The 16,254-nt window shown below is 38.7% G+C and overlaps 1 protein-coding gene across 1 annotated transcript in view; it reads left to right on the top strand.

Moving 5' to 3' along the window:
• Positions 1-7,506, top strand: part of prkcaa (protein kinase C, alpha, a) — a 155,279-nt gene extending 147,773 nt beyond the window's left edge. The window contains exon 17 of the mRNA XM_054780254.1: positions 1,907-7,506. Coding sequence (XP_054636229.1) covers positions 1,907-2,071 — 165 coding nt within the window. The 3' untranslated portion in view covers positions 2,072-7,506. The remainder of the gene's footprint in view (positions 1-1,906) is intronic.
• The last annotated feature ends 8,748 nt before the right edge of the window (positions 7,507-16,254 follow it).

Raw genomic sequence — 16,254 nt, 5'->3', positions numbered from 1 at the left:
TTAAAATGGCTACAGTGTGTGCATTGGCTGGTGTTGAGTCTACTGCAGAGACCTTTTTAATTAGACAGATGCTTGGAACTGAAGAGATGATGACGAGTCAGAAGTGGCCAAGGGGGCTTCGCTCATAGCAGTATGCGGAGAGGCCAAAACATGGAACAACAAAGTTAGAAGTGGCCGTCCATGGCCAAACACTTGATGATAAATCTGTCTTGACCTAAATAATCTTGCTGTGACGTTGTGTCATCATTGCTATCTGAACAAGATTCAGCTCTTAATTAACTGGAAAAGGAGGAAAAACACTGTTAGACACATAAGTTCAGCCGGGGACTTCCCACCAGCAACTTTAATTTATTTGGAGATAATTTAGACCGACAATTAGGTCAGGAGACACAAACTAATCCTTATCTATGTATGACTTTGTCATTGTCTTGTAGTACTTATGCTTTGACAATGACTTTTTTTTTTACCTGTACATTTGAACCTCCATTTTTTTCAAAAATGTTCCTGTAAAAATAATCACTTCCAGGGTCAAACTGTGTTGTAAGTTTTAAGCAATGATTTAAGATTGGCTGGCGACAAGTTCAGGGTCTACCCCACTTCTCACCCAAAGTCAGCTGCAGCTTATTTATGACCCTAATGAGGACAAGCGTTATGGATAATTGCCATACAAGTGTAAAAATATGGGTCATTTTCCTGAAAGGGGGTACCAAAAGCAGGATATAGCAAGCAAAAATGAAAGTTGTAATTTTCAAACCAATCACTATCACTATCATTCAATTTATGAGGAAGTAAATGCAAGAAAATATCACATTTTGGCATTTCGTGGCAGCAGGGCACTGTTTACTGAAATCTCAATTGTAACATTTACATAAAAAATGATCTAGTTTCCCTTTTTAAATAAATGCTTGATTTGCACATGGTATGAGTAAATAAATGTTTTGTGTCAAAGGTTTTCAAAAAAACAATTTTGACATTTTTACATGTCCATCTAAAATTTTCAGTTTGATGAACAAGTGCAAAAAATAATGTGGTGCACTCATTTACAATTTATGATGATGAGGCCACTTCTGTGATGGGCTTTTTTTTTTCATAGCTTACCATTTTCGGTGTTGTTGGGCTGACCATGACATGACATAATGGCAACTCATATTTCACGTAACACAGAGCTCGTGGATGGACCATGCTTCAAACTCCAAACTGCGAAACTCAACACTGTGTTCTTCAAAGCATTGTTAGTTAGCACAAGAGTTACCTACCGTTTCCTCACTGACTCGCAAGCGGCACAGTATTTAAACAGTCAGTAGTAGTTCAGAAGGAGCTGGCACGAGATTAGAATTTAGCCATAAATTGGCCGCACCGCTGTATAAGCCGCAGGGATCAAAGTTTAAGAAAAAAGTAGCGACTTTTACACCCGAATTTATGGCAATTTGTTTATCTCAGATTTTATGCAGTTGCGGAAACACAATAATTTATTGAACTGCATTGTGTATGCAGCAGCATTATCTGGTCTTCTAAAATCTGTTTTACCAGGCAAATGGCTTTTGATTGCAAACGTAGAGCGTTTTAGATGTTGCCAGCAGATTATTAAATATAAGGTCACATATTGTGTAATGAGTGAACACATGCATTTCACAAATAAACACTGTGCAAAATAAGACAAATGCTGCAATATAGAATGTAAGTTATAGAAAAGGGTCATATTTATTTTAAACATTTTGTCTCAACAAAATAGTCCAAAAAAATCATAACCAATAGTTAACTATTATAACATGTCCTACTATCAACAGCAACAATGCAATTTCAAAAGCTGCACATTTCTATGTGACGCAAGCATCCATATAAGAACAAAGTAAAGTGCAAAACTCATATTAAATATTGTCCTTGTGTGTGTGTGTGTTCATTACAGTGTGGCAAAGCAGCAGAGAACTTTGACAAGTTCTTCACACGCACACAGCCTCAGCTCACACCTCCTGACGAGCTGGTGATCGCCAACATCGACCAGGCTGAGTTTGCGGGCTTCTCCTTCATCAACCCGCAGTTTGTACACCCGTCACTCAACAACAACGCATAAGAAGGATGGCCAAAGCACTTCCTTTACCTCCACCCGTGAAGGATCTCCTCTACTCACTGCCACCCATTAGAACTAAGCAACAACCTAACATCTGACCACCACTTGACATGACAAAACTTGATGTTTTTATTCATAAACAGGATTCTAGGGCATGCTTATTTGTTCTCTATGCTATATTTTGCAATCTAGGTTAGATTCATTCTTGGCCACCACAAGAAGGCTTTAGTTTAATGAGCATGTACTGTGTACAATGATGTCCTTTTTAACAAAAGTTTACCAAAACTGGACGCACTGAGACGGAACAGTGTTTATCTATGCCAGTATATGATGGGGGAAGGAGTGTATCAATCTGTGGCTGTATGTTATAGAAGCAAAGACACGCATTTGTTGAGGCATGATTCATTTTGGAGAAGATGCATGAACTTTGGTTTTCAAGAAGAATTTCAACATATATAAGGTGCATTATGCGCCCGAGGTAGTGAAGATACTGTATCATAGCCAAATAAGAAGAGAGGCGGTGCAATGTTGCTCGTGTCATGTTTACTTTATTTAATGTACTTCTGTCAATAATATTTAGTATAATTTGATGCTAGACACCCTCATCTCCTAACTTCGGCTATCAACGAACTCAGCTTCTACTATAAGTTGCAATGGCGCCTGTAAAGGTAGAAGTTAGTTATTAAAGTTTATCAGTACTAAATTCCAAGCTACAATACTTCATATCTGCAGTTATGACTTTTACTCAGAACAGAATGGTGTTTGTGCATAGAATTTTAAAAGATATTACAAAAAGTTTACAATCTGTTGCCAAGTGTCTCAGTACCCTCCTAGCAGTGTACAATATACCGGTAGTTGCTGTTTAGGGTTTAATGTCATCAAAATATCCTTCGCATTAGATTTCCTTGATACAGTTGTTAAAATTAGGATGCAGTTTTGCTTCAATATGTATTTCTTATCCATAGGAGAAAAAGTCAACATAATTAATACCAGTAGATTAATTTGTTTCTAAAATGCTTGGAGCTATAAGTGTTTTCATCTCCAATTTCTTTGTGATTAGAGATCCATATTAGAATGTGTCTACATGTAGTGTAAAACTCCTTTGTATATAATAATCATGGGTTATTTTCAAAGAGTATAGCTTCTTCTATACTATACTCTTCAAAGAGTATAGTTTTTATACCAACACCTGAATGTGCTTTTCTTACACTGATGCGAGAGTGGGTTGTTTAAAGTGTGTGGCAGACACAGCTAAGAAAGTGCAGTTCAACAGCGTAGCTTCCTTGAACAAATAACAGTTAATTTTGGATGGTGTCAATCTCTTTGTTGTTGCTTGATTGTAAGTTGTGTCAGGCTGTCTGCATGCGGGTGGCTACGTCATTTATGCACGTGAGTCAGGGAATGCAGCATGCGACTCAATGTACAACTTCTAATGAAGTTAAACCGTTTAGGGAAATCCTAATCACACTTTTGCAGCAGTTTCAGTTGGCTAGAACCGTAAGAGGAGGAACAGGATAGTCCCCTGAATCACCTTAGCGTCTCACTTTATGTTTCTGTGGTCATTGTTTTTAGTACATGTGTGTATGATCTGCTTCATTTTGTCCTTTTTTAACGTCGACATCTTTTTGAGCACACGTCTCCATTGGTCAAATATTTCCTGGGCAATCAACTAAGAGTTCTAGAGCTGGTCTGAAACCAACAGAGGGTGTTATCATGACAATTTAGTTGCATTTCCCACATAAAGTAATGCAGTGTAATTTGTAGAAAAGGAACATATCCGTCAATTAATTTTATTAAATCAATTATATACATTATATATTAAATAATGAATAAATTAGTGTTTTTAGGCAACACCAAAAAAAAATGCATTTTCTGCCAATTTTAATATTATTTTAACATTTTCTAGTTAACCAGTTCCACCAATGTGTATGTTGTTAGCTGATATTATTTGTGTTAGACCAATGTAATATTTTGATGTTGAACTGACAAAATGCTATTTGATGGCAGTAGATGAAAAGCTCATGCAGGCCTTGTGACACTGATGTTATTCATTTGGAACATTTGTTCATTTTTTTTATGATGAGAGTTAACCAGCAAGACCTTTTAAGATCTTGGGACTAATCTCTGCTCAGAAAACAGTGTGTTTTTGATAGAAATTAGACTTCTTGTTGTTTTGTCACTAGACCAGCGGGACCACCCACTCCCTAATTAATTGTGGTTTACGTCATTATCTTAAATGTTTCTGTTATTTTCCTTTCTTTCTTTGCTTTTGTTGCTCTTTTTAGTTATCTATCCAGCGAGTCCTTGCAGTGCACTGCAAGAATGATTTTTTAAAAAGCACATATTGCTTTCCTGTGATACAATATGTGTGTGCAATATGTATTTGTTATATACACTCAACAAAAATGTAAATGCTTTGTTTTTTTTCTCCCATTTTTCACAAGGTTAACTAAAAGATGTAAAACTTTTTCTATGTACGCAAAAGGCCTATTTTTCTCAAATATTGATCCAGATCATCCTAGACATGCTCGTTAGGTGCTGGCCATGCAAGACCTAGGCTGTTTTCTGCTTCCAGAAATTGTGTACAGAGCCTTGCAATATGGGGCCGTGCATTATCATGCTGCAACATGAGGTGATGGTCATGGATGGATGGCACAACAATGGGCCCCATGATCCCATCACGGTATATATCTGTGCCTTTAAAATACCATCAATAAAATGCACCTGTGCTGCGGCTGAGTGGTCCGTGGTGGCGGTGAGGTTTTGGTATGGGCAGGCGTACGTTATGGACAACGGACACAGGTGGTGACACCAAATACTGACTGGACTCACCCCCAATACAGTTAAATTGCTCATATTTGAGTGGCCTTTTATTGTGGCCAACTTAAGGCACACCCGTTGAGTTTACCACACAAAAAACGGGAGCAAAAAAAGTGCTGTATTTAGATTTTTGTTGAGTATATATTTAAAAACAACAGCCTGCATGTGCCAAACCCCCCCCCAAAAAAAAACAGTCCCTTGTTGCACAAGTTATTTTTGTGTCAACCCCTCTTGCCATGAACCACACCTGCTGCTGGCCACACAGTGACACATAAGCATTGTGTGCCGACAAGACACACACAACAAAGCACCATTCAGACAACATTAAAACAGTACGTGGTGCTTCCCTTTGTCTCCTTTTGGTCTGAGCACATTTGAATCACAACCTGCCAACTACAATGTCACGCTTTTATCTGAGTTGGCAATATTTGGTGTAAAAACACAGGTCCATTCTTGATTTCTTCACAGAAAAGTCATGTGAAATTTGTTCTTGTGAAAGTGTGAGCATGGAACAAAGATGACTAACTCCCCCTGCATGTCTGCCTTTCCCAATCTTCTTGATTTTCCTGTAGCTACAGGCACCATTTGTCAAGAGTCATGTGCACATTTCACTTTGGCAGTGACATAAGGGTTGTTTTTCATTAACTTGTTTCGATTACATTATGGAACCTCGGTTTTTGTCATTGATTTTTGTCCTAAAGGTCCAACGAAAATCAAAATGCACGAAAACCAAGGCAATTTTTCCCATAGGAAATAATGTAAATCCAAGTACAGTAATCCATTCCAGACATACAAAAATATGAAAACTATTTTTTTACAGAGAATAATTCATTTTACATGCAGAAAAGAAGGTGAAATAATTCTAAATTAAGAATGGATGGAAATTATTGTTGACACATACTTGCTGTACATCCTGGCGACATTGAATTTAATAATGTTTCTCACCTTACTTAGCAAATTGCTGGCACTCACAACTTTCTTTGGCTCCATGGTGAGTTATTTACCAGTCACAGACAATAAAAGATGCACTGCACATGCACGCATAGGGTGCTTTGTTTGGGTACTCGATTTTGCGGAACGATACAGTACCGGGCAAACTGACTAGTTATGTGTAACATTGTACGAGAACTGAAACAGTCTGTGAAAACTGAGGCAACATTTTCAATGAAAACTGAATCATACGAAAACTGGGAGGTACGAAAACCCAGGTTTGACTGTATACAATAAAAAAAATGTCGACCCATTTAATGTATGTTGCTTAGGCATGGCAAAGTTTTTCGGAATGCAGAAAAAAAAATTGTAACTACATGCAGCACGGTGGAGGTATGGTTCAATGCCTGGCTCTCAGGACCAGGTTGTGCCCCGATTCTCGCGTGAAGTCAGCTGGGATAGGCTCCTGCTCACCGCATAACCCTGAACAGGCTAAGCAGTAGAAAATGAATGAATTGGAACCGCTCATTCCAACAATATGGAACCACTGTGACTTCCAAACAAGAAAAGTGAAGCAGCAAAGTTAGTCACTGCCAAAAGTGACCTGAATTAACATGTGCATCAATGATGAATGAAACGCATGTAACTCATAACGTTTTTACAGTAACTCACAGTTTATGCATAAAACAACTAAAACGTGACTTTTATTGTTTTGGAGATACACGTTTTCATTAGACAGCGCTTCATTAAGTGTGTTCATGATGTGAACATTTAAATAGCAAATTAATGGTAATGGTTTAATTTATTTGAACATGCAGACAAGTTACTTTGGAATGCATCACATAATACTATTAGCAGTTCCACATGTCCAAGAGGAGTAGGAAGAAGAGTTTAGGTTTTTTTGTTTTTGTTTATTTACTCAAATTTCAGATGCTTTTCTTCAGGGGTGGTGCGGGTGCTCTCAAAAGCTCGTCAACGGATTTGGTAAATAAAGGGAAGGCACAATAAGAAGGTGCATTGTTTTTCAATTTTGGATCATTCAGCGGTTTTGAAGGACTTTATCCCCCATCCTCAGTGCAAATTGAATCCATCCTCCGAAATATTTATTCGTTTTTGTTCTTTGGTATTTGTTTTTCACATACCTTTCTCTGTTGCTATAAACCCCAGAAATGACTTTGGAGAGCCACGTGTATGTTGGTGTTTTACATTGTTTACATTATGTCTTTTTTTTTTTATATCTGGCCAGATACTAATGAAGTCATCTTAATTATGAAGCACATTGTCATTTCTTACACTACTGCTCATATACATGTACTGTATGTACGTACATGATAAGGCTTTCGATTGTCATAGAAGTAAGTCTTTGCCCTCCACTGTGAGCTTAGAAAGGTGAAGTGCGTGATCTAGTTAAATGAGTAATAAGTGCAAGAATGCCTTATCTCCGAACTTATACAGTCACATGATCTCTTACTCTGCTTGTACAAAACCAACCCGCAGTAGATGCCTACGTAGATCAACAATAAATGAAGGATTATGTTGTATTTTGCAAATGTTTGTTCTCTTCCCTTGTTAGCCTGAGACCTTTAAAATGACTCTGAGCAACTTACCTTGTAATTGTTTGTGTCATTTGTACCTAATGTATGATAATGCAAATAAAAAACGGTAAAATGAGGTTCACACTTTGGCAAAGTAGTATTTATTTTGACTCGTTTTGCTGTCAAAGAAGTTAGATGATATCACAAAGACATGCTATTCTTCTGCTATTAATAATGATAATCTGTAAGGGCCATGATGATTTAGGGATGACAGAACATTCTGATGGGAGGCACAGTTGTGGCTAAAAGCCGGCTGGCCAGTTAGGCAATGTAGACAAATGCTAAGTGCGTTGTGGCCTGGGGGCGCCATAAAACTGGGAAAAAATTAACTTTTAAAAATACAGTTTTTAAAGTCATTAATGTAACTCAAGAAGGTCCAACTCAGACCAAAACGGATTCTAAGCAAAGTAAATTTTCTCGTAGAAAAAAAAGTAAATGCAATTAATCCGTTCCAGACACTCAAAAATGTTAACACAAAACACATTTTAGAGACAATAATTATAGTTTTACATGCAGAAAATGATGCAAAAATTAAAAAAAAGATGACAAATGAATGGACATCACTTTTACCTAGTTTTGTTGGGGAAAAAACAGACAAAACCATCAATTTACAAAATAACATAAAATAAACACATTATTCTGAGGCAACCACAATTTGCAAAAATGTAAAAAAGATAATCCAACTAATTATCAATGTTCTACAACAAATAAACGTGCGCTGGCGAGGATGCCTTATGTCTGGTGACGTGCTATGTTTGACTGCGGATACCGTGAGCTTGCTACAGTAAGTGTGAATACTTGTTTTGCTGTTAGAAACAAAAATGAGTGTTATGAATGTCAAATGAGACGGGCAAAAACCCCAAGTGTCACCCTTGATGCGCCGCCGGGTTGATAGACTGTTACGTGGGAACCGGAGTAGACGTGTAGCTGTAAAATTCAGAGGTCTTGCACCCTTGTCTCGGTACAGTCCATCACCTTTGTCTCTTTCGTGCGGTCCATGTGTTTGTTACGTCGCGTATCTCTCTACAACTCTGATACAAACGCTGTTGTCCGCCCGCGGCCCACCATGCGTTGCACGACCACGTGCATGTATCCTGAGATTTTGCCTTGTGTGCGTGATTGAAGATGGCGGCGGAAAAAAAACGGAGGGCATTTTGGACACTAAACAAGCAGGCGAACGCAAGCCAATGCAAAATTTTAGTAGAAACTTTGGTTGTTAACCGAAAAACACGCTAATTGGGGCGGACATTAACTGATACATAGTTTTGCATACAGTTGTTCATAGGTATTTTATATCATTTTTGTATATCGTTTTTGTATTACATACAGTAGTGTAAATGTAATCAAGAGTTATTGTGTTCAAACTGTGTGGCTACTTCAATTGTTTGATGTTGATAGTTATTTTTATAATCTATGAATATCATTATTTATTCACTTATTTACAAGATTTTTATTTTGTGGTGAGAGCATTTAGATTGTATTTCAGACTTTTTTTTGTATTTGTTTGTAATTTGTTAACCTTGTAAATCGGGTGACACCTTATCTTGCAAATTAAAGACGACGGTAAAAACAATGGCATTCACTTTCTTGAACGGCATTTAGCGAATATAAATCGTCATTGGAGGGGGGCGCCACATTGGATGGGGCCAGCTCTGGTCATGGCGATGACATGACACTATTGCTGCATTTTGCTTTTCTGTCCATGATATTGCATCTTCAATCTGAAAAAGCCAAATATTGGAACCAATTAAGACTCACCCTTCACAAATGGGTCGGACGTGTTTTGTTGAATCCACTGAGTGATGTCGTTCCTCTGAAATGAAATAAAAGTGTTTCTATGATGGTGGCTTATATCAACATTGACACAATTATATTATCCTTGTGGGTAAATTTTATTGAAAAATATTGAAATGCATTAACATGCACACGCCGTAATTTTTGCTCAAGAGCATAGAAAGGCTCTGGAAACAGGCTGGAATCGCTACAGCAACCGTTTTGGTCTGGACTCAAACCTGTGATCCTCTCGACCCCAAATCAAGTATTAGTCCTTGTCAAGTATTGACCACCGTGTAGCACAATTATTAGCTGCGCAGTGTGCCCAGGACATGTTTTCAATGCATAGTTTCTGGATTCTGCTCACCATCATGGCGACCAAACCCACGCAGGTCATAATACGGAAGTGGATGCCGATCCACACTCCTGTTTTAACTCTAGACTCCTTGGTTTGCATGCCCACTCATGCTGCTACAGAGAGCTTCCATTATTAACAGACTTATGTGCTGAATCATGCTTCAGAATTCCAAGTCCAAGTCGACATCGTGAGAAAACTTGTCCAGAACCAACCAAAGTAATCATGGAAAACTTACCTACCTCTTACAGTTCATGCAAGACGCTTTTTTATTGACAGGTTCTCCACACGGAATGTTGTGTGCTGAAGTGAAACGTGTCCAAGCGGAAAACGAACTAATGTTCTGCACCATAGAGCTGCATTTGTCAAAATTGTTCCCCAGCCGTGAGGGTGGGCCCAGGGGTGTGACCAAGGGTGGCCACGGCCACCCCTGGCCACCCCGTAGCTCCACCACTGTATTAGTCTCATAAAACAAGCACTAAAAATGATAACGAGTTTAAAAACATGCATGCCACCTGCTGCTTATGTATATTCTGTGTATGTGTGTGTGTGTGTGTGTGTGTGTATCTGTCGTGTGTACAAAAGCCTGACTGCCATTACATTATCTCTTCTTCTTCCCTTAAAGCCAGCAGTGTAGTGCCAGACTTCAAAGTTTCCAATAAACCAGCTGTATCTTCCAATCTTAGTCTCTTTTCCATGAAATCCTCATGCCGATCCTGTTAGTCACCTGATTCCCCCCTCAACACATTTCTATACAGAACCTACAAACCATAATTACCCTCATCGGACAAAGAATGACTCACTAAGAGTGGGCTAGCCACAGAGAACAGGACTTTTACACATCAACATAATGGATTTTAGCTGTTCAATTCATAGAAAGTATACTGTATTTTATTGGGTGTTTATCCAGTTATTTTTATGTTGTCTCAATTTGGGGAAAAAAGTCCTAAAGGCACGTTTTTTAAACTTAATGAATACAAAAAGCTGTGAAGTATCAGTCACCGGCATTAGAGTAGTTATTTTTTTTCTTCTTAGTAATGTAAAATATTTTTGAAGGTAAATAAATAAAAATAATATTGTAATTAATTCATACATTGAAATATCAAATATCACTCATAGGAGTTTAGGTATTTTCATTTCCATTTATTTCTATCATCCATTATTTTGTCAGATGTTAATAGAATATTGACTTATGGAATAATTTTTATTAACTCTTAATGTTATTTGAAAATAAGTCAAATTTTCAAAGTTTTATTTTGTAAGATGTTTATCACATTATTTTTCATGTGTTCATGATGTTGATGAAATATCCAAACTACGAAGAAACACAACAGAGGATCAGGAACAAGAAGGTACAAAAAGATAATCCACCAAAAAAAGCTGGAGAGCAGTCCACACGTGTATGACAAGCATGACTAGAAGGAATCAACCGGCATCAGCCAGCTGACAGAGATCAGTTTAAGTGAGAGCTGCTGACAATTAGGGGCGGATGTGCCCAGTGGTTCTACCCCCAGCCAAGGTGAGGGACCCTGCAATGACAACAGTAAACAAGGAAAAAGCAGGGACAAAACCATAGGAACAGCAGGTTCAACCGCTTCAGTAATGATCACCTTTCCTCGTCGAGATATCATTCACCCATACTTATCTAGTCCGAATGACATTCCGATATCATTCCGTGAATCGGGGACTCAATGTCATGCTCATTCTTGGCATGCAGCTTGATGTCATCCATGTCGAGGAGATGGCTGGTTGTTGTTCTGTAGAACAGCAGCGGGGACAGAGCATCTCCGTGGAATATGCCACATTCCATCCTCACCTGTGCAATTGGCTTGGAGTTGGCTTCCAGGGTTGTTTTCTACAGCCTCATTGAGCTCATGATGAAGATTCTTAGCGTCCTGTTGATGTTATACAGTTTCAGGCATTCCAGTATCCATGTACTGTATGTGGCATTGAGGTGTAAGCTTTCTTGTAATCAATCCAGGCAGTGCACAGGTTGGTGCTTCTGATCATTCAGTCTCATGCGATTGCTCTATCAACCAGTAGCTGGTGTTTGGCTCCCCTGGTGTTATTGCCAATACCCTTCTGTGCTTTGCTCATGTATTGATCCATATGGCGACTCACTATAGGAGTTTTCACGTGGTGCTGAGGGAGGTCATTGGCCGGTAGTTTGTTGCTGCCATTCCCTTCTGGGGTCCTGCATGATGAGGACAGTCCGACCTTGGGTTAACCATTCTGGGTGGGTCCCCAATGTTGTTAGCATCTGGTTCATGCGTGCTGCCAGGCGTTCATAGAGGGCAGTTAGCTTCTTAAGCCAGTAGGTGTGAATCATGTCGGGCCCTTGTGCTGTCAAGCTCTTCATCTTCGATACTATTGTTTGGATATCTGCCGTTGTTATATTGCACAGGTTGCTGTGCTCTGCACAAATATACATGTACTGTGTATATACTGTATACATAGACTAGTTTTTCTTAACCTTTTTACAAAATGTAAAAAAATATATAAAAATATCAAAGTGGCCCTCTGTCTCTTTTTTCAGTATGCAGCTCTCGGTGGAAAAAGTTTGGACACCACAGATTTACACTAATAAGTATGGAAAAAAATTAATACTCTATATGGATTTGTGTGTACATTTATTTTAATTTATTGACTCATTTTTTTTAAATCACTGCAATGTGAATAATTTGTTATCATTAAGATGAATACAAGATGAACAGAATAAGATTTTCATTGCATGGTATAACTGCTGTTTTACCATGCACATGACAATAAAACTCTCTTGAATCTTGAATCTTGAATCTTGAATCTACATGTTATTTAAAAGAAGATTAAAGATGTTGCCTTTTTGTATCTTAACAAACAATAACCAAAAAAAGCCACAGAGAATAGTTGCCTTCTGCGTTAATAGAAACGTTCCTGCTTACATCATCTTCACGTGATGATGAATGGAAGCCTGATAAGAGAAAAGCCCTTTGGCATGTGTTCATGAGGGCCCAGCTGGTGTGTGAGCTTGTATTTAACACCTATAAGTTTCAGTCCACTACTTTCCGCCATTATACTACACAATACAAAAAAAAAATACACACACACACATCTGGAGCTGGTACACATGCACAGTGTTTTGTTACCAGAGCTCTTCTGGCCCTTGAGCAGAGCAGATGATAATTTACAAAATTTACAAAAAGACACTTAAAGAGTTGACTTCCACTGCAGAAAAGAGAGTTGCATTTAGCAAACAAACAAGCACATAAGCATGCATGGATACTAAGGCTTTAAGTGGGCATTGTATGTGTAAGATGATGTAATCCATGCATAGATTCATACCAAGAGCAAAGCTGGTTTGACAGCCACACCATGGGTCCATTTTCAGAGAGGATTTAAGAGCTGTAACAATACCCAATATAATAAATTCAAGCACAAAAAAGTTCCTGTAATCCTAAGTGATGCTTTGCACCCAAATCCAACCGCACTTTGTCCTCACAGCGGATACATGGTAAGATATTACTATTCAGTCTATGCGATATACTGTGTGTATGTGTGTAATACGATATTAAGAAATCAATGATTGCCATTACAAAGATAATAAGCAACATTTGTTTTTCCTTCATTTTGGTTACATACTGTACATTACTTGTCTTATTTTGGCGCTTTAATCACAAAGAAACCACTTTGCTATTCACAAAATAAAAATGGTACAATCCCATCACGGGCCGCACGGTGACTGAGTGGTTAGCACACAGTCACACAGGCCACACAGTCTGGAGATCGGGAAGATCTGGGTTCGAATCTCCGCTGGGTATCTCTGTGTGGAGTTTGCATGTTCTCCCCGTCTGTGCATGGGTTTTCTCCGGGTACTCCGTTTTCCTCTCACATTCCAAAAACATGCATGTTAAGTTAATTGGCGACTCTAAAGTGTTCATAGGTATGAATGGGTGTGTGAATGTGCCCTGCGATTGGCTGGCAACCAGTCCAGGGTGAACCCCACCTCTCGCCTGGGACAATCCCATCACCTTACACCACGAACAAGGAAGTAGCTTGCTAACAATCAGATTGACAAACAAAAACACATATGGTGCCCTTCAGTTATTTTCAAGGTATTTTTTACTTTGGTTCACAGTTTGACCTTGGCGAAGGCCTTCTCGTTATCTTTGTAAGGGCAGAAATTTTAATGCAGCTCATTAGATTTAACATCCGATGGGGTATCTTAATTTTTGTTATTATTTTTGTGAAAGCTAACTCTTATACTCTTGATCTTCTACACATAAAAGAGAGAAAATGTGTGCGGTATTGACTGAATTATTAGTTTTCTGAGAAATACACCACATGGTGGCGCTGTTCTGCTATTAAACTCCAATGTGAACGGCATCACTCGGAATGACTTGAAATTTCTCATACAGCTCAATGCGCTCTACAAAACACCCATTGCAACTTCTGGCTCTTTAACGGGATCACCACAAAATTTGGTACTGACAAAAACATTTGAACAAGATAGGTTGAAAAACATGGTCGCCATCGACCAAAACCTCTTGTCGAGAAACGGGCAGGACTTGGCCATAAGTCATTTACCATTTATGTTATGATTATATGAGGATATACTTATTACATGGACTGTATGTTAGCAGGTCTTACAAAGTATTTTGAGCACAACCTACAGGCGGCACCACAAATGTAATTTGAGTATCTGCGTTTGATTAATGGCTGAGTGTGTAACTTCTTTAGAAGAAATCCCTCCTGCCTGATGCATACTGAAAATATTTTATATTTCCTGACATATCAGCCTGCAGGGGTCCAGATGGTGTAGCCCACTTTGATATTTGGCTGTCAAAAGAAGAGGGTGAAATTAAAGCTGAAATAAGAGGGGGTTAGTTCTGCAAAATGTGTGCAACTTGTCACTGTGAGGTCAGCGAGATGTTACGGGAAAGCGGCGAGCCGATGACGTGCTCTTCTTGATGAATCCCCATCCTTGTTCACTGAGGAACAGAATGTGTCAGTTAGTCATATGTGAGCCTGTGAATGTCCAGATGCTCCTCAGAGAAGGCCCATATGTTCTGAGACACGATGTTCTGAACCCGTCTGACAGCTGCTCAGGTTGTGTTTGATTCCATGTGACAACATACTGTGTAGTCTTATACACAAATAATTAGCTGACTTCATGTACATTATATCTATGCTTCATTCGTCAACCACTCATGACTAATATTCTTGCATAAAATATTGGAGCAAATGATAACAGAAGAATGATAACGGCATATTGTAGACTATATTCCATTAACAACTGTCCACAAACACAAATAAACATTTAGAATTCAGACATCAGTGAAGTTCATCATATCATATCATCATCCTCACTTCTTTGCTGTACTTTTGAGAGAAGATGTGCTCAAATTGTTATTTCCGAAGTTCCAAGTATTCATGATGTCATAAAGGAAAAACCTCTTTCCTCATGGACATAGGTCTGACCCTGACCCTATGTTAAAGCCAATCTAGTGTAGGTCAAACTACACCATACAGACTACATACTACTACATACTGTACTACATACATACAGAGGCCAATACTATATTTGTTAATCTAAAATTGTATGAATACATTACTCAATACATATTATATGTTGTGTTCTGTGTGGTTGCTCTACCGCCGCCTGTCTGCCTTGTCTTGCAGTGCACTGCAGTACTGCAGTAGGCGGAGTTACCTGCACACACCTGTGAGCAATCGCTCATCTGGCCTTTTTAAGCATGGCAGCAGGAGTGACTTTTTGCCAGGTTGTCCGCTCAGCTCGGCTCTTTGTTTGCAACTTCGTAGTCCCTGCTTTCTGGCTTTTAGTCTGTACCTCGTTGTATTTTCCTGCTAGTTGTCTTCAGCAGCGTTTTCTTTTCACTTGTCTAGTTTTTTTTCTGCCTGTCGTTTCGGCTGATTTTTTTGTTTGTTGTATGGTATTCGCAGCCTTGCCTGCTAGTTTTTCACAGTAGTGATTTTTTGTTATATTTTTGGACTGTCTGTCGTTGCCTTGTTTGTACTATTTCCCTCTGTGAGGCCACCTTTTGTTATAATAAATATTTTTTTGTTCACTACTCGACTCTCTGCATCTTGGGTTCCTGTAACCCAAGATCAACTATTACGGGAAGCGATCTATTGCTTATTTAAAGTCGATACTTTTTTCTTTAAAGTTGCTTAATTTGCAATTTATTTTAATTATTCTTTAATATTGTTTTTTTGTTGTTGTTTTAGCTTTTATTTTATGTTTATGTGCACTGTTGTTACCGTATTTTTAAAAAATATGCAGCGGGCCAACAAAAAAACAAGCTGTGGACACCACTGCCCTAACTTGATGAACCCACCCTGTGTTTTCGCCTACCACTTCATGGAGGACAGTTTGGTAAAAAAAAAACAGGCTTCACTACGCAGCTTAAAACAATTCTAGACCTCTGCCAACTATCCATCAGACAGCTACATAGAGCTGTATGTTTTCTAATTCTGTTTTTCTTCAACGAATATGCATGATGCTGCTGTAATGTTAGCACTACAGTATAGCTCGCATAGCTAGTGTTGCTAGCATTTGTGTCCTCCTGTGGCACTCCTTAATGTTACATTGTTGTATGTGACATACTGTATGGCATACAAGTGCAGAATTACTATGTATATGTAAAAAGTGGATAAAGTGCACAACAGTGCTTACTGGAGCCACACATTTTGTTGGAGACCCACCCCCAGCACAC

This window comes from Dunckerocampus dactyliophorus, chromosome 6 (assembly GCF_027744805.1).
Source record: "Dunckerocampus dactyliophorus isolate RoL2022-P2 chromosome 6, RoL_Ddac_1.1, whole genome shotgun sequence".
Lineage (NCBI taxonomy): Eukaryota > Metazoa > Chordata > Actinopteri > Syngnathiformes > Syngnathidae > Dunckerocampus > Dunckerocampus dactyliophorus.
Note: the sequence above shows the minus strand (reverse complement) of the source record. Positions and strands in the feature narration are given on the sequence as shown.